General features: G+C 38.0%; 1 protein-coding gene across 7 annotated transcripts in view; it reads left to right on the top strand.

Annotated features, from left to right (window-relative positions):
• Positions 1 to 27,531, top strand: part of S100PBP (S100P binding protein) — a 57,775-nt gene that overhangs the window by 20,951 nt on the left and 9,293 nt on the right. Inside the window, exon 5 of one of the 7 annotated variants that reach the window (XM_023727274.1) lies at positions 10,270 to 10,443. The exons of the other annotated variants lie outside the window; for them this stretch is intronic. Within the exon in view, the coding sequence (XP_023583042.1) occupies positions 10,270 to 10,274 (5 nt within the window). The 3' untranslated portion in view covers positions 10,275 to 10,443. Of the gene's footprint in view, positions 1 to 10,269; positions 10,444 to 27,531 lie in introns of those variants that run through there. 7 annotated transcript variants of the gene reach the window in all.

Genomic DNA, 27,531 nt, shown 5'->3' with positions numbered 1-27,531 from the left:
AAAGGAGTGTGCTGTCACAGTATAAGGAGAGCAACTAGGGTCACATAACAATGTATGTATAAATTCTTGTATGAGAGACTAACTTGAATTGTAAACTTTCATGTAAAGCACAAGAATAAAATTTTAAAAAATTAAGTCATGAAGATCGGAGTAGTTAATAAACAAATTGGAGGATTCGCCTTTATTAGCATAGATACAAGAATTACTTGAGAAGCAGCTTGTTTGACTGCTGCAACAGCAAGATTATTTCCTCTAATTTCCTCAGTTTGAGGTACTCCTTTTGGTTGATGAGCCTGTATTTTTATTACAGCAATATCAAGGGGAGTAAGAGAGCATCTAGAAGATCTGCTACTAAAGCTCAATTTTTTAGTATTCCCTGACAAGATAAAAAAAACCTCTTTGTTTCCAAAGCATACCAGAGTCATGTATGACCCCAAAGCAGTATCGACTGTCCTTGTAAATAGTAACAGGCTTTCCTTCAGCAATTTTACAAGCTCTGGTAAGAGCAATCAATTCAGCTTGTTGGGCTGAAGTGGCTTTTGGAAGTACTTGGATTTCAAGTACTTCGATAGAGTTTGTGACAGCATATCCTGCCTGATAATGAGAATTACTGGAACTAGGTTTAAATAGGAACTATCTACAAACAGAACCAAATCAGGATTAAAGGGGTTTCCTTCAAATCCTTCTGGGGAGTTAGGAGCTGTTTAGTAGGTCTAAATAGTCATGTGGGGGACAGCTGTCTTCATTCACTGCAGGGAAAAGGGTAGCTGGATTTAGAGAAGCCACAGAGTGCAACCTAATGTTGGATGCAGCCAGGAGGAGGACTTCATACATGGTGAGTCTGCTGGCTAAAAGATGTTGTGTTAAGACAGAATTAAGTAAGGCAGACATAGCATGGGACACATATACATCTAAAAAGTTTCCCAGTACTACATCTGCCGTGGTTTCTACCAGCTTAGCAGTGGCAGCTACAGCGTGCAGGGAGGGAGGGTACCCTGTGGCTACTGGGTCAAGCTGCAGGCTGTAATAATCTACGAATTGTTGCAGTCCTCCATGTTTCTGAGTTAATACACCTAAGGCATTTCCAGATACTTCATGTACAAATAGGGAAAAATCTAAATGGTTGTTAGGAAATCCTAGAATGGGCATATTCATTAAAGCTGCTTTTAATTTAGTTACTGCCTCTTGATCTTCTGATGTTATTTGGAATGACTCTGGTTCAGAAGCCTTTAAAATTTGTACAGAGGTTGAGCCTGAGCTATCAAAGAAAAATTAGGTACCTAGGTTTGGCAATAACCACAGAGTCCTAATAAGCCTTGTAGTTGTTTCATTGTTTCAGGTATAGGTAAAACCAAGATAGCTTCTTTTCATTTAGGGTCTATAGAGATGCCTTCTTCATAGATTAGGTGGCCTAAGTATTTAACACTGGAGCCCTGATGGCACAGTAGTTAAGAGCTGTGGCTGCTAACCAAAAGATCTGCAGTTCGACTCTACCACTTGGAAACCCTATGGGGCAGTTTTACTCAGCCCTATAGGGTCACTATGAGTCGGAATCAACTCAGCGGCAGTGGGTTTTTCAGTATTTAACAGAAGGCTGGGCCAATTGCAATTTTTCCTTAGAAACCTTATGTCTGCCGCGTATTTTAATAAAACTATACTGCTTTGAAGGTAAGCTCGCTGGGAAACTGAGTAGGCTAACAAATCATCAGCATACTATAGTAATATAGATTGGTTTATAAATTGTAAACGCTGCAAATTGCATACAAAATCTGAGAAAATAAGTAGGAGACTCAGTAAATCCTTAGGGTATTACAGTTCAGGTAGATTGTTGGTTTTCCCATTTTACTTGTATCCACAATCAACGCCCATGGAAGGCAGCAGTCAAAAAATCAAACAAAGGCCATCTAAGATACTTCACTGGTCTCACCCCTCTGGGAGCAAGGGAGAATGAAGGAAACAAGATATAAGGGAAAGATTAGTCCAAAGGATTAATGGACCACATCTACCGCGGCCTCCACCAGACTGAGTCCAGTACAGCTAGATGGTGCCCAGCTACCGCCACTGACTGCTCTGACAGGGATCACAACAGAGGGTCCCAGACAGAGCTGGAGAAAAATGTAGAACAAAATTCTAACTCACTAAAAAAGACCAGACTTACTGGCCTGGCAGAGACTGGAGAAACCCAGAGAGTATGGCCCCTGGACATCCTTTTAGCTCAGTAATGAAGTCACTCCCAAGGTTCACCCTTAAGCCAAAGGTTAGACAGCCCCATAAAACGAAACGAGACTAATGGAGCACAACAGGCCAGGGACAAGAACTAGAAGGCAGGAGGGGACAGGAAAGCTGGTAATAGGAAACCCAGGGTCGAGAAGGGAGAGTGTTGACATGTTGTGGGGTTGTTAACCAATGTCGTAAAACAATATGTGTACCAGCTGTTTAATGAGGAACTATTTGTTTCGTAAACCTTCATCTAAAGTACAATAAAAAAAATTAAAAGAAAGAACATATTGCATTAGGCAAGTGTGCTGCAAAAGACTTCTTTTAAGTGTTCAAAAGCAAATATGTCATTTTGAGGACTGAGGTGCACCTGACCCAAGCCATGATATTTTCAATCACCTCATATGCATGCGAAAGCTGGACAATGAATAAGGAAGACAGAAGAAGAATTGATACCTTTGAATTATGGTGTTGGCAAAGAATATTGAATATACCATGGACTGTCAGAAGAATGAACAAATCCGTCTTGGAAGAAGTACAGCCATAATGCTGCTTAGAAGGGAGGATGGCCAGGCTTTGTTGCACATACTTTGGACATGTTATCAGGAGGGACCAATTCGTGGAGAAGGACATCATGCTTGGTAAAGTAGAGGGTCAGTGAAAAAGAGGAAGACCCTCAACAGGATGGATTGACATAGTGGCTGCAACAATGGTCTCAAGTATAACAACGATTGTGAGAATGACACAGGACAGGGCAGTGTTTCATTCTGTTGTACATAGATAGGGTTGCTATGAGTCAGAACCGATTCGACAGCACCTAACAACAACAACCAGGTAAAAGCAAACAAATAACTGACTTCCAGGATGCACAGGGATGCTGAAAAAGGCACTACAAAGATACACAACTGTGAAGTGAGTTGCATTTGGAGGAACACTGGAAAGTAATAAATGTGGATTAGAGACCAGCAGGAATCTAGGAATGACAATGCAGTTGATGGCTTACAAATCTTGAGCAAATCTCTGACCTCTATTATTTTGCTTTTTAACTGGAAGAACAGAAGTGTTACAGGGGCTAGTACCTGGGACAATTAAACCTTTAGAAAAGAAATCTTGTATAATAGGAACAAGTCCATCTTTAGCTTTTCATTTGAGAAGTTGCTGGGGAATTTTTGGCAGAGGTTTAGATAAATCTATGTGTATCTTAACTGTATCAGCTGACAACACTTAGCCTACATCTGTAGATATAGTGGCCCACAAGGTTTCAGGGACAGAGAAAAGAGTGTCAGAAGGGAGAGGGCTAGGCTGTGCTGAACTTTGGAGAGGTATAACAAGTGCCTGCATATAGCAAATGGCTACCTTTTCACAACCAGTCTCTGTTGACTCAGGAATATCAGGCAAACTTAATAATATTTCTCCCTTTTCATTAAATTGTTAATGGCAGTTCCATTTGGATAAAAGATCTCTTCCTAGCAAATTAAAGAGGTGTTCAGGCCTAAGCAAAAAGGGATGTAAATTTTCATTGGGACCAAAGGATATCAGAATGGGCTAGGAATGAATCAGTGTTTGCTCCTGGTTGGTAACCCCCACTACTTTCGAGATTTTTGTACCCCAGGGCAGGGGCTTTTGTAAATGAGAGATTAGCACCAGATAGGGTGGATCCAGTGTCAATTAAAAACTGGCAGAGTTCTCTATTAATGTACATTATAGTTTCCCCTTTTGAGTTGAGTGCTACCATGGGAAAAGTCCCTTTGTTGCCCCTGGAGGCCCTTCATTCTAGGTCATATTGAAGGGTGTCCTGTTCATGAGTTTTTCATTTTTTAATTTGTAGCACTCATTTTTTCCAATGGTGAGCTTTTTTGCAATAATGACAGATGCCAGTTTTGGTGCTATTGGAAGTTTTGATGTTTTTCTTTTGACTAGGAGACTGTAATTGTCGCAACTGGAGGATCATCAATTTATTAGCCTTAGAAACTTTTTTGGCTTCTAAAGTCTAGGAAAGTTTGTAGGCCGGATTAGTTAGCTCAACAATAGGAGCCATCTCCCAGTCCAATTGGTGTCTCTTTACTAACGCTGAAATTTCAGGCTTAAAAAAACCATTGCTGTTGAGTTGATTCCAACTCATAGTGACCCTGTAGATAGAGTAAAACTGCCCCATAGGATTTCCAAGGAGTGGCTGGTGGATTCAAACTGCCAACCTTTTAGTTAGCAGTCAAGCTCTTAACCACTGCACCATCAGGGCTAGATATAAAAACAGCACTAAAAGCTCCAGTAGCACCTGGGCCTGATAAAGTAAGCCCAGAGTGTCTGGAAATTTTTTGAGTAACTGGGTCTGGTAATCATAAACACTGTCGTCTGTATTCTGTTTGCAAGAGTCGATTTTAGTCCGATCAGTTAGTGGGGGAAAGGCTCTGGGAATTGTCTCCAACGGCCTTTTGCTCATGTGCTAAGACTCTTCCAACAGTTCGGTAGCTATTTTATCTATATTTAAAGCCAAACTGTCTTTAGGGTCCTTTCACTCAGCTTGCTCCCAAGGCCTGGTTATCATATGCACTAATTGATACAAATCAGGGAGCCCAGGCTGGTAAGCGTCAACAAGAATCTTAAATTCTTCTGGAAATTTATAAGGATCTTCACAGAGTTTTGGAAAATTCTTCACAATACTGTGCAGTTCTGACTGCGTCCTAGCGGCAGAGTAGTACGCGGAAGATCCTGAGCCTCCATACCAGGGTGAATTTTAAAGGGCATCTCAGGCAAAGGTTTATCGGTTGGTATTTTAGGAAAGAGGAGGAGTTCAAGCAGGGTATTATCAGAGGAATAAGAGGGCAGAGAAGTCTACAGAGAAGCAACAGCCAGCAGTGGTACAGAAGTGGTAGACATAAGATTTTGCCCTGCAGTTCTTTGATTTGCTTAGTCAGTTTAGAAACTGTCCTGCAGGAAAGCAATTTTACTATTCTGATGTCTTTTAGAGGCCTCTAAGTATCAATCAAAATAGGCATCTCATTGGCATTGTTTGCTTTGGAAGCCTCAATTTTCTAATTTGCTGTGCAGAAAAACCAATTTAGAAGATTCGAACAAACCCCAGAGTGGCCACTGATTTTCCACACTGTCTCTGGTAAGGTTATGCTAAGCAGACAAGAAAGAAGGGACCAAAATGCTTGTTCATATAAAGAGCAGGGGTTCAAGAGGGTGGTTCTCATATACCCTTGGACTTTGCATTTCTCATTCTTCAAAGAGATAGTACAAGCTACTAACTTGCAAGGACAAAAACAAATCTAACAGTAAAACTCGAAGAGCTGTCAATGCAAAGGAGCAGAGCTCAGACTTGAGAAGTTATTTACCTTAAGACAACTCCAGAGAATCCACAGAGGCAGAGAGCCCAAGTTCTCGGTATATTGGGGGTCACAAAAGATAATGCACCTTTGAAATCCCCGCTTCTGACACCAGAAATGTCAAAAGTGTAAACAGCACTACCTCAGTATGTTGTGTCCTAGAGTGATAAAATCACCACAAAGTTATAGTAAAGCAAGAGGAAAGATTTTATTCAGCATATGTTCCAAGAGACAAAAGTGGGAAACAGACAAGCATGCTACCAGAGTTATGTCTGTCCAAGTCCAAGGAGTGTTACAGAATCATCAGTATATATAGACATTACAAATGGTTAAGATCATTAAAAGCTTCTCTTTTTCACAGATTGTCTGAAAATTGCTAAATCACCGTGATACTACGTTTTAAGTTGTTCTTCTTAATAATCATTGGTACAAGTCAGGAGGGTCTTCATTGGTCCAACAAACCTTACTATTAATGCTGAGGGAAAAAGATAAGAGTGGAAAATAGGTGGGTCTTATGTGCTCTAAGTATCTTGTCTGTGTGAAAGATTTCCTAAAAGATGTTTTCCAAGATTATTTTAGCTATTGATTTTATAGCTTAGGGCCCAGTTGATGTGTCCTTGTTGCTCCCACTAGGTGACATTGCTTATGTGCATAGGCAGAAGATGTCAGTTTTTATTTCCTAAGTCGGGAGAAATGATAGAGTTTTATTGAAGAATATAACTCAAGTTGGGCAGCAGTGAGTAAAATTACAAAGTGCTCCGACGTTCACAAAAGATTGCAGGGTTTTTATACGAGAAAGCTAGTGTGACTGCAACCACAAACAAACCTATATTCATATCAGTTAATCTACTTTCAAATGCATTCTTCCTGGGCAAGTATTTTTTCCGAGAACAATCTTCACACATTTCCTAGAATCATAGTCAAGCAAGCATAACTACGTATGATTACAAAACAAGACTTGTGTACCCAGAAGTGGTGCTCATGCTTTACAAGCAGCAGCATGGGTTTAAAACAAAACGGGAGTCCAATCCAGACCTGTGTATGCCAAGCACCTTAGTTTTAGAGTACTCTTTCACAGTGCTGTCAAGTTAATTCTGACTCATAGCGACCCCATGTACAACAGAACAAAACACTGCCTGGTCCTGCACCATCCTCACAATCGTTGCTATGTTTGAGTCCATTGTTGCAGCCACTGTATCAATCCATTTCATTGAGGGTCTTCCTCTTTTTTGCTAGCCCTCTACCAAGCATGATGTCCTTCTCGAGGGACTGGTCCCTCCTGATAACATGTCCAAAATACGTGAGATGAAGTCTTGCCATCCTCACTTCTAAGGAGCATTACTTCTTCCAAGATAAATTTGTTCCATCTTCTGGCATTCAAATGCATCAGTTCTTCTTTGGTCTTCCTTATTCATTGTCCAACTTTCACATGCATATGAGGTGATTGAAGATACCATGGCTTGAGTCAGGTGCACCTAAGTCCTCCAGGTGACATCATTACTTTTTAATACTTTAAAGAGATCTTCTGAAGCAGATTTTTCCTGTCTCTTAACATTTGAATAAAAGCTCTGGAAAGGCTTTGACTACCTTCCAGATGCTTCAAGCTGAGTTTTTCTCCCTAGTTCATTAGAAGCTGTTGCAAGCCAAAGTGGTTAGATTTATTTTCCAGCCCTCAAGAGACAATAGTTCACCTACCATTTATCCTGAATTATTTTTTGGCCGATGGGAAAATTCCTAAAGGGAAACTTGTGGGCAGAACTGAAGGTGCAGAGATTAAGGAGATACTGATAAAATAATTCCTACGTATAAACATCACTACATATTCTGTCATCTTTAGCTTCTCTTCCTACTCATTCAGCAAACCTTTCTCAAGTACCTTCAGTGGTGCTAGATTTGAAGATTAGGAATTGGAAATGTAACAAGGAGTAAGACAGAGTCTCAAACCTCTGGAAACTCATAGTCTAGAGGAGGAAAAGATAATTACACTACGATATTGATTAGTGCTCTAATAGAATTATGTATAAAGTATAGTAGGAGCAGGGATGGAGCCTTTCTGTTTGTACTTTTGAAGAGTGGAAGATGGGGAAGGAGGACGGTCTAGGTAGGCTTCACAGAGGAGATAATTCAGTTACTTTAAAATCTATTGTAAATCACTAGGGAGAGTTTTAGGAGAATTTTTGGCCAAAGATCAGAGGAGACTTCTCTTTCTTTGAAAAATCTTGAATTATTTAGTAGTTTTTTTCTTGTTTGTTTTATAAGGCTGTGAGTGGAAGGTTTAGAACTCTGAGGTATCAGTCAAAAGAATATTTTCTCCCAGGTCTTCTTGTTTTTTATTCAAGATTTCATTAAGCAGTCATGTTACTCATACTGATTTTTTAGCCCTCTGCTTGTGAGATCCCTTCCTTGAATTATTTTAAAGGTCTGCTAGAACTAGAGACACTCACCCCCATCCCTTTCCCGGTCATTGGAAGGACAGATAAAAAGTTTTTCCTATATTCAGGCCCTATAGAAGAGACCTAGTCGTTGCTTTTCCCTCCATGAGGTGACCTAGCTTTTTTTTTTCCATCCTAGGTAGTTGATACTGATGATATCCATTTACATTTTTGTTTCTCATTTGGGGCATTTAGAAAAGGAAACTTTCACACAATTTTATAGATGAGCTCTTGCTTATATTATAGCATCTTATCTAATCTCACTATTCAGCAGTTCCTCTCCCATTACCACAACGATCTATATCCCATAAGGAACAGCTAGAATAATTAGTATAGTGGAAAGGCAGCGTACTTTAGTGGTTGGGAGAGTAAAGTCTAGTCTAGAGTTAACCTTTGGATTCATATTCTGGCACACCTGCTTACTGGCTGTGTGACCTTGAGCAGTAAAAACTGTGCCTCAGTTTTCTCACTTGTAAAATGAGGATAAGAATGAGGCCTATACTTGATGCAAAAATTATGTATGTAAATACAAGTACAATGCATAGAACAGTTCCTGGCCATAGCAACAAACTTTTATTGAATACTTACTATTAGCAAGAAAGCATATCTTTCATACTGAAGTTCTTATAGGTAAAATAGTATGCTGTTGGGTGTTTGTTTTTAAGTCTTGGGGAGCAGGGTAACAACCTGGAGAATTAGATGAAACCACATTGACAAAATGTTGATAAATGAAGCTGAGAGATTGGTATGGTGGGGTTCATTATACTATTCTCTACTTTTGTGTATGTTTGAAATTTTTCATAATAAGAGGTGGTTGTTGTTTTTTTAAGTGAGTCTTTTATGGGGTTCTTTTTTTGACTCATGATTTTCAACATCAGTTCTGAAAATTCATAGGTCTCCAGTGTTTCCTTCTGCCTTCCAGGAACCCAGCATGATACTAAATTTTTGTATCACTTCCCACTACCTAGTATTTATACATCCAAAATCTTAAGATTTTATATACCATATTGCAGGAAGGAAGGGAACATATTCTTCATCTCTCCTTTATATATGAATTACAGAAGCAATTCAGAGCCAGAAGCAAAACAGAGGGAACATTGTTGTTGTGTGCCATTGAGTCGATTCCAACTCGTAACTACTCTGTATGATTGAGTAGAACTGCCCCATAGTGTTTTCTAGGCTGTAATCTTTACAGGAGCAGATTGCCAGGTCTTTTGTCCCGTGGAGCTGCTGGTGGGTCCAAACTGCTGACCTTTCAGTTAGCAGCTGAGCGCTTTAACCATTGTGCCACCAGGGCTCCTTAAAGGGAGTATAAGTCCTCCTTTTTGAGATGTTTGGTGCTATTTCACCTTGGTAAAAGTATAACTCTTCAAGTTCCTCATTAGACACAAATTAGTAGGGGGCAGATTCATATGTAGTTCATGCTAATTCAGTTTAAATCCTTTCCATTTACTGGGTTAATGGCCTTGGTTCACCTTATCAGTAATGTGTATATTATCATATAGAATGTAATTATAAATCATCCTTCAACTCCATTATTCCAATATAGTTGTAATCTCTTGTTTAGCAGCACATAGGGTTTTAAAGAAATGCCAACGACTTTCTTGCTGGAATCCCAGCTAATGGAAATTTTTTTGGAATTATAAGTTCTTAGAGTAGAAAAGGACATTAAAATCTTTTCTTTCATTCCTCTAACACATAACACTTAAGTCTGTTCCATATATCTTTGCCAAGTGACCATTCAGCCTTTGCTTAGAGTTTTAATAATGCAAAATGTATTACCTAATGAGGCAGTCCATTCATTGCTAAGAAAATTTTAATTGTTAGAAAGTTTATTCCTTACATTGAGCCAAACTGATTTCCCTGAAATTTCCAGCGGTAGTTTCTAGTTCTGTCCTCTGGGATCACAAAAAAATAACTTTCCTCTCTGTTCCATTTTTATATTCTTTCAAATATTAGAAATAATGATCCTCTTTTCTACAAAGAAAAAGATTAAAATTACCTGTAAATCCATCCTACTACCTAGAAATAACAAAATTAACATTTTGATAATTATCTTTTCTATAAAGTAGAATATATACAGAGAAATTACGTAGTTTTTTAATCTGCTTTCTTTGTACTTAACATATTATAAGGACCTTTCCATGTTAAATATTTCAAGTTAAGATTTTTAATTATTATTAAATATAATTTATTAATCCATTTTGGAAATTTAGATTGTGTCCCTTTTCTTCAATAATGCTGCAGTGAACATTCTGATCAATAAATGTTTATGTACAACTCTTCTATAGGATGACTGCCTGGAAGTGGAATTGCTGGGTAAAGTATATAAACATTTAAAAACTTTTGTTACATGTTGCCGGATTGTCTTCCCAAAAAAATTGTATTGATTTTCATTATAACCAATACGATAGGTGAATTTTTTTTTTTTTTTATTGTGCTTTAAGTGAAAGTTTACAGTTCAGTTTAGTTTCTCATACAAAAATTTATACACACATTGTTATGTGACCCTAGTTGCTTTTCCTGTATTGTGACGGCACACTCCTCCTTTCCACCCCAGATTTCCCGTGTCCATTCGGTCACCTCCTGGCCCCTTCTGCCTTCTCATCTTGCCTCCTGACAGGAGCTGCCCATTTAGTCTCATGTATCTACTTGAGCTGAGAAGCACCACTCTTCACAAGTATCATTTTATGTCTTATGGTCCAGCTAATCTTTGTCTGAAGAGTTGGCTTCGGAAATGGTTTCAGTTCTGGGCTAACAGAGTCCGGGGACCATGTCTTCCGGGGTCCCTCCAGTCTCAGTCAGACCATTAAGTCTAGTCTTTTTACTAGAATTTGAGTTTTGCACCCCACTTTTCTCCTGCTCCGTCTGACAACTCTGTTTTGTTCCCTGTCAGGGTGGTCATTGGTGGTAGCCAGGCACTATCTAGTTCTTCTGGTCTCAGGCTGATGGAGTCTCTGGTTTATGTGGCCCTTTTGTCTCTTTGGGTAATATTTTCCTTGTGTCTTTGGTGTTCTTCATTGTCGTTTGCTCCAGGTAGGTTGGGACCAACTGATACATCTTAGATGGCCGCTTACTAACTTTTAAGACTCCAGACACTACTCACCAAAGTGAGATGCAGAACATTTTCTTAATAAATTTTGTTATGCCAGTTGACCTAGATGTCCACTGAAACCACGGTCCCAGACCCCTGCTCCTGCTACTCTGCCACTCGAACTGTTTGGTTGTATTCAGGAAACTTCTTAGCTTTTGGTTTAGTCCAGTTGTGCTGACTTCCCCTGTATTGTGTGTTTTCCTTCGCTTCAGTGACAGGTGAATTTTAATATACCTTGTTTTAATAGTGAGGCTAAATGTTTTTTCATGTTTATTGGCAATTGATATTTAATAATAATTTCTTTAAATCATCTAATATCTAGTCCATAATCCAATTTCCCTAGTTGTCCCAAAAATGTCTTTTTATAACTTGGTTGAAACACGATCTATTCAGAATTTGCATGTTTGTGTCCTTACTCTCTTTTAATCTAGTTCATGTCTTTTGAAGAATGTCTTACATTCTGAATTTGTCTGATTATTTTCTTGTGGTTGTGTTTAATTTGTTCTTCCATCACCTGAGGTATAAATTAGCCGGAGTAAAATGCACAAATCTTAAGTGTATTGTTCATAAGCTTTGGCAAGTATATATACAACCATGTAATCAATACCCAAAGCCCTGGTGGTGCAGTGGTTAAGAGCTATGGGTGTTAACCAAAAGGTCAGCAGTTCGAATCTACCAACTGCTCCTTGGAAACCCTATGGGGCCCTTCTGCTTTGTCCTCCTGGGTCGCTATGAGTTGGAATCAACTCGATGGCAATGGGTTTGGGTTTTTTGGTTTTAACCAACCCTCAAATCAGGGTACTTCCATCACACCAGGAAGTGTCCTCATGCCACTTCCCTGTCAATCCCCCTCCCAGCCCTGAGGTGACCACTGTTCTGATTTCTGCCACCATAGATTAGTTTTGTCCGTTCTTGAATGTCATGTAAGTGGAACCTTCGGATTTAATTTTAATTTTGAATATGTAATAAAATATTGACATTATTCAGAAACCGAAGCTATATAAAATGTCTTTTCAGAGAAATTTTACTTCTTCTCCAGTCCTCTACCCTCTTCTTACCTTCCCTTTATAGGTACTCATTTTTAATTAGCTTTAGTTTATTTTTCCTAAGTTTCCTTTTGCAATAATAAGCACTTGTTAATTTTTCTTGTCCCTTCTTTCTTACACAAAAGATAGCCTACCGTATACACTGTTCTGCACTTTGGTTTTTTCACTTAACAATAATCCTAAGAATTATTTAATATTAGTTCATAGAACTCTTCCTTGTTCATTTTTATATTCATGACTCTATAGATATTTGTTATTTTTTAAATTGTTTTGAAGAGCCCTTAAAATATTTAGGGGTTTTGGGAAAACTAGATATCCCCATGCAAAAGAATGAAGTTAAACCCTTACTTGACACCATATACAAACATTACCTCCAAATGGATCAAAGACCTAAATTCAAGTGCTAAAGAAGAAAACAGGTGGGAAGATCTTCATGACCTTGAAGTTGGCAGTGGTTTCTGACTTTGACACCAAAAGCACAGGCAACAAAAGAAAAAGTAGATAAATTGGACTTCATCAAAATTAAAAAATTTTATGCATCAAAGATACTATCAAGACAGCCCCCCACAGAATGGGAGAAAATATTTGTAAATCATCTGATAAGGTTTAATGCAGAATATTTAAAGAACTTCTACGACTCAACAACAAAAAGACAGCCATCCCAATTAAAATGGGCAAAGGACTTGCATAGACATTTCTCCAAAGAATATATATAAATGGCCAATAAGCACATGAAAAGATAGTCAACATTAGTCATTAGGGAAATGCAAATCAAAATCATAATGAGATGCCACTTCATGCCTATTAAGACAGCTATAATAAAAAATACAAAAAGTAAGTGTTGACAAGGATATAGAGAAATTGGAACTCTCATACATTGCTGATGGTAATTTAAAATGGTGCAGCTGCTGTGGAAAAGAGTTTTGTGGTTCCTCAAAGTTAAACATAGAATTACTATATGACCCAGGAGTTTCCACTCCTAGGTATCTCCCCAAAAGGCTCAAATAGATACTTGTAGGTGAATGTTCATAGTAACATTCACAATAGTCAAAAGGTGGGAACCTTATTGTTGAGTTTGATTTGTCCATGAACAAATGAATGGATAAACAAAATATAGTGTATCCATACAATGGGATATTATCTGACCGTAAAAAGGAATGATATCATTACTACACTGCCTTGATTACTGTAGCTATATAATAAGTCTTGTAGTCAGATAGTGTGAGTCTTTTTGTTTGTTTTCTTTTTCAAAGTTGTTTTGGCTATTCTAGGTTCTTTGCATTTCCCTATGAATTTTAGAATCAGCTTGTCAATTTCTACAAAAAAGCCTGATGACATATTGATTATGATTGCATTGACTCTATAGATGAAATGGAAGAGAATTAACATCTTAATATTGAGCCTTTTGATCCATGAACACTGTACATATATGTTTATCCAGGTTTTCTTTAATTTCTTTCAGCACTATTTTGTAGTTTTCTGTGTACAGCCTTGAACGTCTTTTGTCAGATTTATTTCTCTTGAGTGTTTCATATTTTGATGCCATTGTAAAAGCTATTTTTAAATTTTCAATTTCTGATCATTCATTGCTAGTATATAGAAATTCAGTTGACTTGTATGTTGATCTTGTATCCTGCAACGTTGCAAAATTCACTCATTAGTATCTTTTTTAGATTCCATTGGGTTTTCTAAATAGATGATCATATTGTCAGCAAATAAAAGATATTTTTTCTTGTTCCATTCCAATTTGGATGTCTTTTATCTATTTTTCTTTCCTTATTGCACTGGCTAGAACTTCTAGTACAATGTTGAATACTAGTGATGAGAGCAGACGTCTTTACCCTTGTTGCTAATCTTAGGAAGAAAACATTTAGTCTTTCACCATGAACTTGGCTACCTTTTATCATGTTAAGGAAGTTCCCTCCTATTTATAGTTTGATGAGAGTTTTTGTTAGGAATGGATGTTGAATTTTGTCAAGTACTCCTTCTGCATTTATTGAGATGATCACATAGGGTTTTTTAAAAATATGTTAATATAGAGAATTATATAATTTGATTTTCTAATATTAAACCAACATTGCATTCCTGGTCTTACACATTCCCCACTTGGTTTTGATGCATTATCCTTGTAATATATTGTTGAGTTGTTGAGTTTGATTTGCTAAAATTTTGATAAGAGTTTTTGCATCTGTGTTCATGAGAGATATTGGTCTATAATTTTCTTTTCTCATAATCTGTCTGGTTTTGGTATGAGAGTAATGCTGACCTCAGAATGAGTTGGGAAATACTCCCTCCTTCAATTTTCCGGAAAAGTTTGTGTAAAAGAATCGGTATTATTCCCTCATTAAATATTTGGTTATTTGGTATAATTCCCCAGTGAAACCATGTGGGCTTATAAAGTTTTTGTTTTTAATGGTAAAGTTTTTAAATACCATTTCAGTTTCTTTAATAGATATAAGACTACTCAGGTTATTTATCTCTTCTTGAGTGAGGTTTGTTAGTTTGTGTCTTTAAAGGAATTTATCCATTTCACCTGTCAAATTTATTGGTGTAAAGTTGATAGTATCCTCTTATTAACCTTTTTATATCTGTACAATCAGTAGTGAAGTCAGCTTTTTGATTCTTGATGTTAGTAATTTGTGTCTTCTCTCTTTTCTGCTAATCAGCCTAACTAAAAGTTTATTGACATTATTGATCTTCTCTTAAAAAAAAACTTTAGTTTTCTTTATTTTTTTCTATTTTTTGTTTTGTTTTCTATTTCCATTTTGATCTTTATTGTTTTCTTTCTTCTGCTTACTTTGGGTTTCATTTGCTCTTCTTTCTCTAGTTTCTGTAGATAGATGCTAAGATCATTGATTTGAAACCTTCTTTTCTAATTTGGTGGCAGATGTTAGGAGCAAGAGGAGATAAATTCATGCAGTCAATCTGCTATGTTTATCTGAAACTATGCCTTGACTTTTTTAAAATCAACTTTATTGATGTATACTTTACATACAATAATATACATCAATTTTAAGTGTACATATTGATGAGTTTTGATCAATTTATGTACTCATAAAATCACTACAACAATCAAGATGCAGAATATTTTCATCACCTTAAAAATTTTCCTTGTGACTGAATTGCTGGGTGGAGGGCTGTGGCGACCATGGTGTCGGGGAACATCTAGCTCAATTGGCGTACACAGTTTATAAAGAAAATGTTCTACATTCTGCGTTGGTGAGTAGGGGTCTCAAAAGCCTGTGAGCAGCCATCTGAGATACTCCACTGGTCTCACTCCTTTGGGAGCAATGGAGAATGAAGAAAACAAGACACAAGGAAAGGATTAGTCCAAAGGACTAATGGACCACAACTACCACGGCCTCTACCAGACTGAGTCTAGTACAACTAGATGGTGCCTGGCTACCACCACTGACTGCTCTGACAAGGATCACAACAGAGGGTCCTGGACAGAGTTGGAGAAAAATATACAACAAAATTCTAACTCACAAAAAAAGACCAGATTTACTGGCCTGACAGAGACTGGAGAAACCCCGAGAGGATGGCCCTCAGACACCCTTTTTAACTCAGTAATGAAGTCACTCCCGAGGTTCACTCTTCAGCCAAAGATAAGACAGCCCTATAAGACAAAATGAGACTAATGGAGCACAACAGTCCAGGGACAATTACTAGAAGGCAGGAGGGGACAGGAAAGCTAGTAATAAGGAACCCATGGTTGAGAAGGGACAGTGTTGACATGTCGTGGGGTTGTTAACCACTGTCATAAAACAATATGTGTAACACCAACTGTTTAATGAGAAACTATTTGTTCTGTAAACCTTCATCTAAAGTACAATAAAAAAAAAAAGTTTTCCTTATGCCCCATCCCAGTCAGTCTGCTCCCTGACCTCACTTCACCCTGATCTCTTTTTGGTCACTATAGATTTGTCTTTTCTAGAGTTTCATATAATGTAATCACACAGTATGTGATCTTTTGTGTCTGGCTTTGTAGAATAATGTTTTTGAGATTCATCCATGTTTTTGCATGTATCAGTAGTTCTTTACTTTTATTGTTGAATAATATTCCCTTGCTACAGTTTATTTAGTCACTTATTGTGTCTCTGGTTTCTAGTTTTGGGTTATTATGGATAAAGCATCTCTGAACATTCATATACAGGTTTTTGTGTGGACATGTTTTCATTCTCTAAGACAAATAATTAGGAGTGGAATTGCTGAATCATATACTAAGTGTTTATTTAGCTTTATAAGAAACTGCCAAACTTTTCCAAATTGATTATACCATTTTTGTGGATTTTATGTTCTTAACAGTGTATTTCAAAGAGCAAAAGTTTGATGAAGTCCATTTTACCAATTTTCTATTTTATATGTTTGTTGCATTTTGGGTCTTATTTAAAAAAATATCTTTACCTAGCCCAGGGTTGTGAATATTTTTTCCTGTAAGTTTTTTAGTTTTAGCTTTTACTTTCAAGTATGATCCATTTCAAGTTAATTTTTGTGCGTGCGGTAAGGTAAAGATATCGGTTCTTTTTTTTTTTCATATGGATATCTAGTTGTTCTAGCACGATTTGTTAAAATGATTATCCTTTCTGTGGGTTTATTTCTGAATTCTCTATTCTTTTCCATTGATATGTGTCTGTTCATATGCTAAGATCATACTGTCTTAATTACTATAGCTTTATGATAGTAAGTCTTGAAATTGTTTCAGTTCTTTGAATTTCCATATTTTTTTTTTTAGAATCAGCTTCAGCTTATCAATTGGTTCAAAAATCCCTGCTAGATGTTTCACTGGGATTGTGTTTAATCTATAGATCAATTTGGGGAGAACTGATATCATAACAATATTTGAGTCTTCCAATCCATAAACATGTTATATTTCTTATTTGTCATCTTTAATTTCTCTCAGCTGTGTTTTGTAGTTTTTATTGTATAGGTCTTGCACATATTTTGTCATATTCATAATTACTTCATGATTTTTTATAAATGATAATTTAAAAATTTTCTGTTTCCAATTGCTAGCATGTAGAAATATAATTGTTTTTTCTATATTGACCTTATACCCAACAACCATGCTAAATTCACTTATTAGTTTTGGTTTCTTATTCTTTTCTTAAGATTTCTTAGGATTTTCTATATTACATAATTATGAGTTATCCCAAAAAAAGATATGTTGAAGTCCTAACCCCTGGTACCTGTGAATGTTACCTTATTTAGAGATAGTATCTTTGCAGATGTAATTAGTCAAGTTAGCCTGAAGTCATACTAGAGTAGGGTGGACCCTAATCCACTATAATTTGTGTCCTTACGAGAAAAGGAAAAGAGATGCAGAGAGACACACAGGGAAGGACTCTGTGTGATGACAGAGGTGTGATGACAGAGGCAGAGATTGGAGTGATGTTTCTACAAGCCAAGGGACACTTGGGGCAACCAGAAGCTTGAAGAGACGAGGTATCTTCCCCTAGATCCTTCAGAGAGAGCATGGCCCTACTGATACTCTGAATTCAGACTTTTAACTTCCAGAAACATGAGAGAATAAATTTCTGTTATTTTAAGCCACCTCTTTGTTACAGCAGCCTTAGGAAACTAATAACAGATTTTGGTACCAGGAAATATGGGGTACTGCGTAACAAATACCTAGAAATGTGGTAGTGGCTTTGGAATTGGGTAATGGCTAGACGCTGGAAGAATTTTGAGGCACATGCTAGAAAATGCCTAGAACTGCTTTGAGGAGACTCTTTGTAGAAATATGGACCTTAAAGGTGATTTTGGTGAGGGCTCAGAAAGAAGTGAGGAGAGCTATAGAGAAAGCTGTGTCATCTTAGAGAATGCTTATATCATCATGAATAGAATGTTGCTATAAATATGAACATTAAAGGTGCAAGCGTGGTACATACAAAATGAGAACCACATTATTAAATACTGGAGGAAAGGCAGTCCTTGTGGGAGAAAAATTGGCTAAATTAAGTTCTGTTGTTTAATGGAAAATAGAACTTGTAAGTGATGAACTTGGATATTTAGCTGTGGAGACTTCCAAGCAAAATGTTGGAGATGTCATCAGGTTTCTCCTTGCTGCTTATAATAAAATATGAGAGGAAAGAGATTAATTGAGGAAGGAACTATTAAGCAAAAAGGAACCAGAACTTGAAGATTTAGAAAATTCTCAGCCTATCCACATTGCAGAAAAATGAGAAGGCATGGTCTGGAGAGAACACCAAGGGTGTGGCTGGTCAACTGTTTGCTAAAGAGATTAGGCATTTGACTTATGGATCCAATCAACTATCTCAGAAATGCTGCCAGCTCGGACTGAAGGGAACACACACAGGACAAAATGAAAGAAGACTGTTGAACTTCTGGGACTCTATAGGAAGGAAATAGGTGGATAGAGCTACTCAGCTGTGGATATGTGTTATCTTTCAAGAAAACGGAAGAATGAAACCACCTCCTTGGTTCCAGAGGGCAGGGCCAGTGCTGAGAGCCAAGAATACAGGCCTGCCACTTTGGCAGGCCCAGAAGATATTGAGTCACAGAGGATTATTTTCAAGCCTTGGAATCTACAGAATTTTCTCTGCTGGGTTTTGGACTTGTTTGGGACCTGTGACTCCTTTTTTCCTTCCATTTTCTCCCTTTTGGAATGGGAATGTCTATCATATGTGTGTCCTATTGTATTTTGGGGGCAGGTAACTTGTTTTCTAGGTTTCACAGGTGCACAAGTGGAGAGGAATTTTGTCCTAGGATGAACATTACCAGAATCTCACCCACACCTGATTTAGATTTAGAAGATATAGGATTTTTTTAGTTGACTGCTATATCTAGATGAGATTTTGGGCTTAGAGTTGATTATTGAATGGGCTAAGACTTTTAGGAATGCTGGGATGGGGTGAATGTATCTTGCACGTGTGAAGGACATGAATTTTGGCCAGGATGAGGTGGGGGGCAAAGGGCAGACTTGTGCATTGAATTGTGTTCCCCAAAAAGATGTGTTCAAATCCTAATCCCTGGTTCCTGTGAATGTGACCTTATTTGGAAATAGCATCTTTGCAAATATAATTATTTAAGTTAACATGAGGTCATATTGGAGTAGGGTGGGCGCTAATCCAGTATGACTCGTGTCTTTATGGGAGGAGACACAGAGAGACACATAGGGAAGAACACTATATGATGATGGAGGCAGAGATTGGAGTGATGTATCTTTAAGTCAGGGAATGTCTGGGGATTCCAGAAGCTGGAAGAGACAAGAAAGGACCTTCTTCTAGAACTTTCAAAGAGAGCATGGCCTTGTTGACACCCTGGATTCAGACTTCTAGCCTCCAGAACTGTGAGAATAAATTTCTGTTGTTTTAATGCACCTAGTTTGTGGTACTATGTTATGGCAGCCCTAGGAAACTGATACACATGATAATATTATCTGCAAATAGATAGTTTATTTCTTCCTTTCCAGTCTGTAAGCCTTTTATTTCTTGTTGCTTATTGTACTGTCTAGGATTTTTAATACATTAAGTGTGATATTTGTTGTTGTTAGGTGCCGTCAAGTCGGTTCCAACTCATAGCGACCCTATGTACCACAGAATGAAACACTGCCCGGTCTTACGCCATGCTCACAATCGTTGTTATGCTTGAGCCCAGTATGATATTAACTGTAGGTTTATCGTAGATGCCCTTTGTCAGGTTGAAGAAGTTCCCTTCTATTTGTAGTTTGGCAAGAGTTTCTATCATGGATAAGTGGTAAATTTTGTCAAATGCATTTTCTGCAATTATTTAGAAGGTCATATTGTGTTTCTCCTTTATTCTGTTAATATGGTATTTACATTTATTGATTTTGAATGTTAAACCAACTTCCATTTCCTGGAATAAACCTACTTGGTCTTGATGTATTATCCTTTATTCAGTTTGCTAATATTTTATAAATTTCTGCATCTTGTTCATGAGGAATATTGATCTGTAGTTTTCTTGTGATGTCTTCCTCTGGTTTAAGTATTATGGTAATGCTGACTTCATAAAATAAGTTGGGAAATGTTTTCTCAGTTTGTGTAAGATTGGTATTATTTCTTAAATGTTTGATATAATTCATCGATGAAGCCATCTCGACCTGAAGTTTTCTTTTTGGCAAGATTTTAAATTTCAAATGTAATAGATATAAGCCGTTCAGATTTTCTACATCTTCTTGAGTCCATTTTGGTAATTTGTGTCTGTCCAGGAATTTGTCCATTTTATCTAAGTTGATGAATTTATTGGCAGCAAATTGTTCATAATATTCCTATTATTCTTCTTACTATTGTAGGCTCTTTAGTGATATTTACTGTTTCATTCCCAGTGTTGGTAATTTGTGTCTTTTTTTTCCTTGAACAGTCTAACTAGAAGTCTTATCAATTTCATTGATTCCCATCCCCCCCAAAAAGTTTTTAGTTTTATTCATTTTCTAAATTATTTTTAGCTATTATGTTTTGTATTGCACTGATTTCTTCACCTATTATTATTCCTTTCACTTACTTTGGCTTTAATTTAGCTCTCATTTTCTAGCTTTTTGATATAGAAGCTTAGAGATGATTTATTTGAGACCTTTCTGTTTTCTATAAGCCTTAAAAGGCCACCAATTTCCCTTAAAGCACAGCTTAGCTGCATCCCACAAATTTTGCTAGGTTGTGGTTTTTGTTTTGTTTTTCATTTGGTTCAGAGTAATTAGTAATTTCTGATTTCCCATATAATTTTTTCTTAGAACTATGGGTTATTTAGAAGTGTGTTACTTAATTTCCAAATATTTGAGACTTTTTAGATATATTCTTACTATTGATTTCTAATTTGTACGGTCAGGGATATACTCTATGATTTCACTCCTCTTAAATACGTTGAGATTTACTTTATGGCCCAGCCTGTAGTCTGTCTTAGTGAATGTCCTAAATACACTTGAAAAGAAGGTATATTCTGATGTTGGGTGGAGTGTTCTATAAATGTTAATGAAATTTTGTTGGCTGGTGGTGGTGTTCAATTCTTGTATATCCTTACTGACTTTCTTACTAAAACAGGAATGTTTCTGTCGCCAACTCTAATTGTGAATTTGCCTATTTCTCTTCAGTTCTATCAGTTTTTGCCTCATGTATTTGAAAGCTCTGCTACTGGATGCTACAAATTTAGGATTATTAGAGCCTTTTGATAAATTGACCCCCTTATCATTATGAAATGTCTCTTTTCATCCTTAATAATATTCCTTGTTTTAAAGTCTACTTTGATATTAATTATATTAATATAGCCTTCCCAGCTTTCTTTTGACTGTTTACATAATATATGTTTTTATCCTTTTACTTTTGACCTACTCATGTCTTTGTGTTTAAAAGTGTCTTGTAACAGCATAGTGTTGGGCCTTGCTTTTTCATCCTGTATCACAATCTCAGTATTTTAATTGGTGTGTTAGTCTATTCACATTTAATATAATTATCAGCATGGCTGGGTTTAAATCTGTCATCTTGCTATTTGTTTTCTATTTGTCTATCTGACCTTTGTTTCTTCTTTGACCATTTCCTGGCTCTTTTTGGATTACTTATTTTTTAGTGTTCCATTTTATCTCCATGGTCAGCATATTACCTATACCTCTCTGGTTTTTTTGTTTGTTTGTTTTTAGTAGTTGTTCTAGAGTAGCAGTTCTCAAAGTTTTTGGTCTTCGGACCCATTTACATTCTTACAAATTTATTTCTACTCTTAAAAATTAGTGAGGACCCCAAAGTGATTTGTTTGTGTGAATTCTATCAAAATTCAACTGTATTAAAAATTAGAACTGATAAATTGTTGAAATATTTATTAATACATTTTAAAATAACAATAAACCCATTACATGTTAACATAAATAACATCTTTATTGAAAAAACTATTTTCCCAAAAATGAGAAGAATGTCATAGTTTACATTTTTGCAGGTATCTGTAATGTGTTGCATTATAGAAGGCTGCTGGATTATTTTATCTAGTTTTACATTCAGTATCATGTCGTGTAGCCTCTGGAAAACTCCACTGTACACTTGTGACAGAATGCAAGTGGAAAAGGCAAATAACATCTTAGTGTTGTTATGAAAATAATTTTGACCTTCTGAAGTCCTAAAAGGGTCTTGGGGGCCCCTGGGGATCGTTGGACTGCACTTCGAGAAGTGTTGCTCTATGATTTACGATATGCATATTTAATCAATTGCAGTCGAGTCGATTCCAACTCATGGTAACCCCATGTCTTGTCAGAGTAGAACTGTGCTCCATGGGGTTTTCAATGGCTGATTTTTTGCACGTAGATCACTAGGCCTTTCTTCCAAGGTGCTTCTGGGTAGACTTGAACCACCAACCTTTCAGTGTCAACCATTTGCACTACCCAGGGATTTATGAATTTTTAACTTATCACAATCTACCTTAAAATAATATTGTACCGTTTAACATATAATGTAAGACCCTGGTGACAATATACTTCCAATTCTGTCTTCTGGGTTGTTGTGTATGTGTGTGTGCTATTACTTTGATATATTTTACATATACGTATCGTATAAACCGTTCAATACATTATTTTTACTTTAAACAGTCAAAGACATTTTTTTAAATGAGAAAAATCGTTTTTAATATTTACTCACATATTTGCCATTTTCAGTGCTCTTCATTCCTTTCTATAGATTGACGTTTCCATCTGGTATTATCTTCCTTTTTCCTGATGAAGTCTTTTTAATGTTTCTTACAGTGCAGGTCTGCTGGTGATGAAGTCTGTTTTATTTAGAAAGTGTTTATTTTGCCTTCGTTTTATTTTTTTTAATTTTTTTTTATTGTACGTTAGATGAAGGTTTACAGAACAAATAGTTTCTCATTAAACAGTACACATATTGTTTTATGACACTGGTTAACAACCCCACAACATGTCAACACTCTCCCTTCTGAGATTGAGTTCCCTATTACCAGCTTGCCTGTCCCCTCCTGCCTTCTAGTCCTTGTTCCTGGGCTGTTGTGCCCCATTAGTCTCGTTTTGTTTTATGGGCCTGTCTAATCTTTGGCTGAAGGGTGAATCTCGGGAGTGACTTCATTACTGAGCTAAAAGGGTGTCTGGGGGCCATACTCTCAGGGTTCTTCCAGTGTCTCTCAGGCCAGTAAGTCTGGTCTTTTCTTGTGAGTTAGAATTTTGTTGTACATTTTTCTCCAGCTCTGTCCAGGACCCTCTGTTGTGATCCCTGTCAGAGCAGTCAGTGGTGGTAGCCGGGCACCATGTAGTTGTACTGGACTCGGTCTGGTGGAGGCCATGGTAGTTGTGGTCCATTAGTCTTTTTTTTTAAAAAAAACTCTTATTTTGAAATAATTATAGACTCATAAGACGTTTCAAGGCTCACCTCAGTTGTTTCCCTTCCCTCAGGGATCACAGTTCTGAGCTGTCTGAAAAGCAGTCTGAAAGCAGTTGTTCTGTGTATTTTGCCCAGTTTCTAGTTGCTTACATTGGATAGTTAAGTCCGGTCAATCATGGCTAGAAGTGGAAGTCTCTGCATTAACTTTTATTGAAGATCATAAGCAGCAATGGCTATGTAAATTCTGATTCTGCATTTGCCATGGCTGTTGAGGACATTCATATAGCACTCGTTGTTCCCTGTATAGTATACCACTTCAGAAATGAGGTATAATTCCTGTTTCTTTCTTTCACCTTTTGCCTGATCTGAAAGTAATATCAGAGTCAAGATTTATATTGGCTTATCACAGCTTTGTTGATCTAGAGATGATGCATTTGCATTGCTTTGTACTTAGTCATTTTTCCTTTTTATTCCTATTTTATTAATCTATTTATAAAAGCACCATGCTCCTGTAGCAGTTTTTCTTTCCTTCTCTCTCCATTTCCTCCTGTCTTAGATATTTTAGATGACATGGAATAGGAGACATTTCAATTGCCTTTAAGTAACTGGGTTTAAGAATTTACAGAAAAAGAGGAGGACTAGACTCTTAGCAACATAGCCAGGCCTCACAGTGAAAGGAACCAGCCTGGAGCCAGGCCCTGTGCACCCTCCAAAATGGGTACTTTTGTACCTTATTCAGGCTTTCTCTGCTGATTAGTGTTTCTGATAACCTCTAGTCTTGTCTTCTGCTGCTCTCTTTTAGCTACCTTAAATGTCTGTTCTCTCCTAAGGACCTGCCTATGTGCTGTTTTCTTTTTTTCTCATTACTGATTCTCACATTCACATCCCAAATGAGAGGATCTGATTGATTCACTTAATGACCTGTTGGTGCTAGGCCACCTTCTAGGTCATTAGCCAGCTGAGAGAGTCACTGTCCTTTGTTCATGTGCCACACTCAGATTGAGTAGGGCCATGGGGTACACAGTGTGGTGACCTGTAAAACTTGTCAGAAGGGCCACTGGCATAGCAGGCACTCAACATCATCTATTCTCCTCTTAATAATTGATTTTCTTTCAATTTATTAAGGATAGGTACTAAACTGGATTTTCCCCCAAACCGGTCACCTATGTACTTATAGATTAAGGCTTAGAATTAATTGCTGATCTCATTCCTGAAATGTTAGGGGTTTTTTCTTCCTAATTTCCTTCTTAGATAAATTTCATTCTTAGCCACAAAACAAAGGACAGTCTTCACCAACTTTTAGCCACAACTTAAAATAAACTCCTTGGATTGTTGGGCCAAGAATGCCCATCTGTTAGAGACTGTGAAGAGAAGAGAAGATTCAAATGTTTCCATTCTTGTTAGCATCTCTAAATTTGGAGAAAGAAGAGGTTGGAGCTATGAGTTAAAATAAGGTTTTTGGATTTTTAGACCTACCTGGGTTTAAATCCTGGCTTCCCATTTTACTAGATGATAGATGAGTAACTTTTCTAAGCTTTAGTTTTCTCATGCGTAAAATGGAGATTATGGTATTTTCCTCATATGATTTTTAGGATTAAATGATAGGATACATGCAAAGCAATTAGCAAAGTACCCAACATGTAATACCAAAAAACAAACAAACAAACCCATTGTCATTGAGTCAATCCCAATGCATACAGACCCTATAGGACAGAGTGTAGCTGCTGCATAGGGTTTCCAAGGAGCAGCTGGTAGATTCAAACTGCTGACCTTTTGGTTAGTAGCTGAGCTCATAACCACTTCGTCACCAGGGCTCCTGGCATGTAATAGTGCTTCATAAATTTTAGCTCCCATTATTATCTCTAGATCATTAAGTCTTATTAATAATAAGTGTTACTTTAGTCTGAGTTCTTAGTGCTAATAAAAACTAACATTTCTTGATGCATTAGCTGAGACCAATCATCCAAGTAATTACTGAGCCCTTGTATGCTTACTCAGAAGGAGCCCTGGTTGCACAAATGGTTAAGCACTCGGCTGTGAGCTGAAAGGTTGGTGGTTCCCACCCAGCAGCTCTGTGGGAGAAAGATTTGGTGATCTGCTCCTGAAGAGATTATCAGAAAAAAAAACCCATTGCCATTGAGTCTTAGTGACCCTCTAGGACAGACTAGAACTGCCCGTAGGGTTTCCAAAGCTATAGTCTTTATGGAAGCAGACTGCCACATCTTTCTCCCATGAAGCGACTGGTGGGTTCAAACTGCTGACCTTTTGGTTAGCAGCCTAGCACTTAACCACTGTGCCATAAGAGTGCCTTCCAATAAAGATTATAGCCTGGAAAACTCTATGGGGCGGTTCTACTCTGTCATGTGGGATTGCTATGAGTTTATATAGACTCAGTGGCACCTAACAGCAAGAACATGCTTACTCAGTACTATGCTAGGTACCACTGGCTATACAAGACACGTTACAATGTGATTCCTGCTTTATAGTCACATCTGTGAAGTGTTGGTCTCTGCTGCTGGCAAAATCGGGCACTCAGCAGTGGCTGTAGCTAAGTCGGCCTTGATGAGTGAAAGTTTTGTGTTGTTGAGCCCATGCATAACCTCCATCCCTGCCATCATGGCTGCTTTGTTCATGAGCCCACTGGGCAATGACAGGAGTGACTGGGGAAAAAGGGTAACTGGTTTACACAGAATGCGTTATCCTATCCACTTGATTGTTAAAGTCCTCATCTGCTGCAGTCGCCTTTTGGTGAGCATTCAATGAGACACAAATATCTTTTCACAGAGGTCTATCCACATACCTCTTCCCCATACCTCCTTGTCACCAATTTTCCAATCATATTCCTTCCAACTCCCTGACCATCCAGCCAAACCATTGGCCACAGCCCATGAATCAGTATACACTCGCACATCTGGCCATTTCTCCTTCCACGCAAAGTGAACAACCAGGTACACTGCTTGAAGTTCTCCCTATTGGGAAGAGTTTCTTTCTCCACTGTCCTTCAGTGAGGTCCCAAAAAAGGGGCTGCAGTGCTACGACTGTCCACTTGTGAGTAGTGCCTGCATATCACACAGAACCATCTGTAAACCAGGCACGAGTTTTCTCTTCCTCAGTCAACTGATCATAAGGAACTCCCCATGAGGTCATAGGTGCTGATTGGGAGGGGGAAGGTAATGTGACAGGAGTGGGAACCATGGGCATTTGGGCCACTTCCTCATGTAACTTACGTATGCCTCAGGTCCTGCTCAAGCCCAATCTTGTATATACCACTTCCATTTAATGATGGAGTGCCGCTGTGCATGTCTGACTTTATGACTGAGGGTCAGACAACACCTAGTTCATGATGGGCAGCGCAGGCTGCATGGTGACTTGGTGACCCATTGTAAAAATAGCATGGCAGGGGCATCTGACTTCCTTGTCTAACTTCACAAGGGGGAAGGAGAATCAAGATCAACAGCCCAAGGCTGATTGATATGAGGTGGAGGTCAGACATACTTCCTCTTGCCAGCCCCTTTTACCGATTCTGACACCATCTGTCCCTCCCACAGCACTCTCTACTTCTCTGTTAGAGTTCAATAATTCATTGCAATGGCCACACAGAACTCACAAACATACTCATAGTTATGGGATTTATTGGTCGATTCTGACTCATAGCAACCCTATAGGACAGAGTAGAACTGCCCCATAGGATTTCCAAGGAGCAGCTGGTGGATTCAAACTGCCAACCTTTTGGTTAGCAGTCAAGCTCTTAGCTACTGCCCCACCAGGGCTGCTATTAGGGAAGTAACAGGTTACAATTCAGGTTCAGGAACACTCAGGATACAGTTCTTCGATCAAGACAGCATCTTCTCAGCCATGCCTGCAGGCAGGCCTTTCTCTGGTCCTCGACCTCTGCCCTATTTGGGCAAGTGTTGCAAAGCTCTTTTAGCTCTGCTGATAAATGCCCAAAGGCAGCCCACTCTGCCAGTAAGCCTCAGCCCAAAGGCGCTCAGCTTTAGCTCCGTGGGTCGGCAAATCTAGCTCCACCAAGTCCCTGAAGGCACCCTACTCTGCCAGCAAACCTCCTGCCTGAAGGCACCCAGCTTTCTTGCTTCATGGGCCAGGCCATCTCCTGCCCGTCTCCTGGTT

Source organism: Trichechus manatus, unplaced genomic scaffold (assembly GCF_000243295.1).
Source record: "Trichechus manatus latirostris isolate Lorelei unplaced genomic scaffold, TriManLat1.0 scaffold00015, whole genome shotgun sequence".
Taxonomy (NCBI): Eukaryota; Metazoa; Chordata; class Mammalia; order Sirenia; family Trichechidae; genus Trichechus; species Trichechus manatus.
The sequence above is the reverse complement of the archived record's forward strand: the minus strand, read 5'-3'. Positions and strand labels throughout refer to the sequence as shown.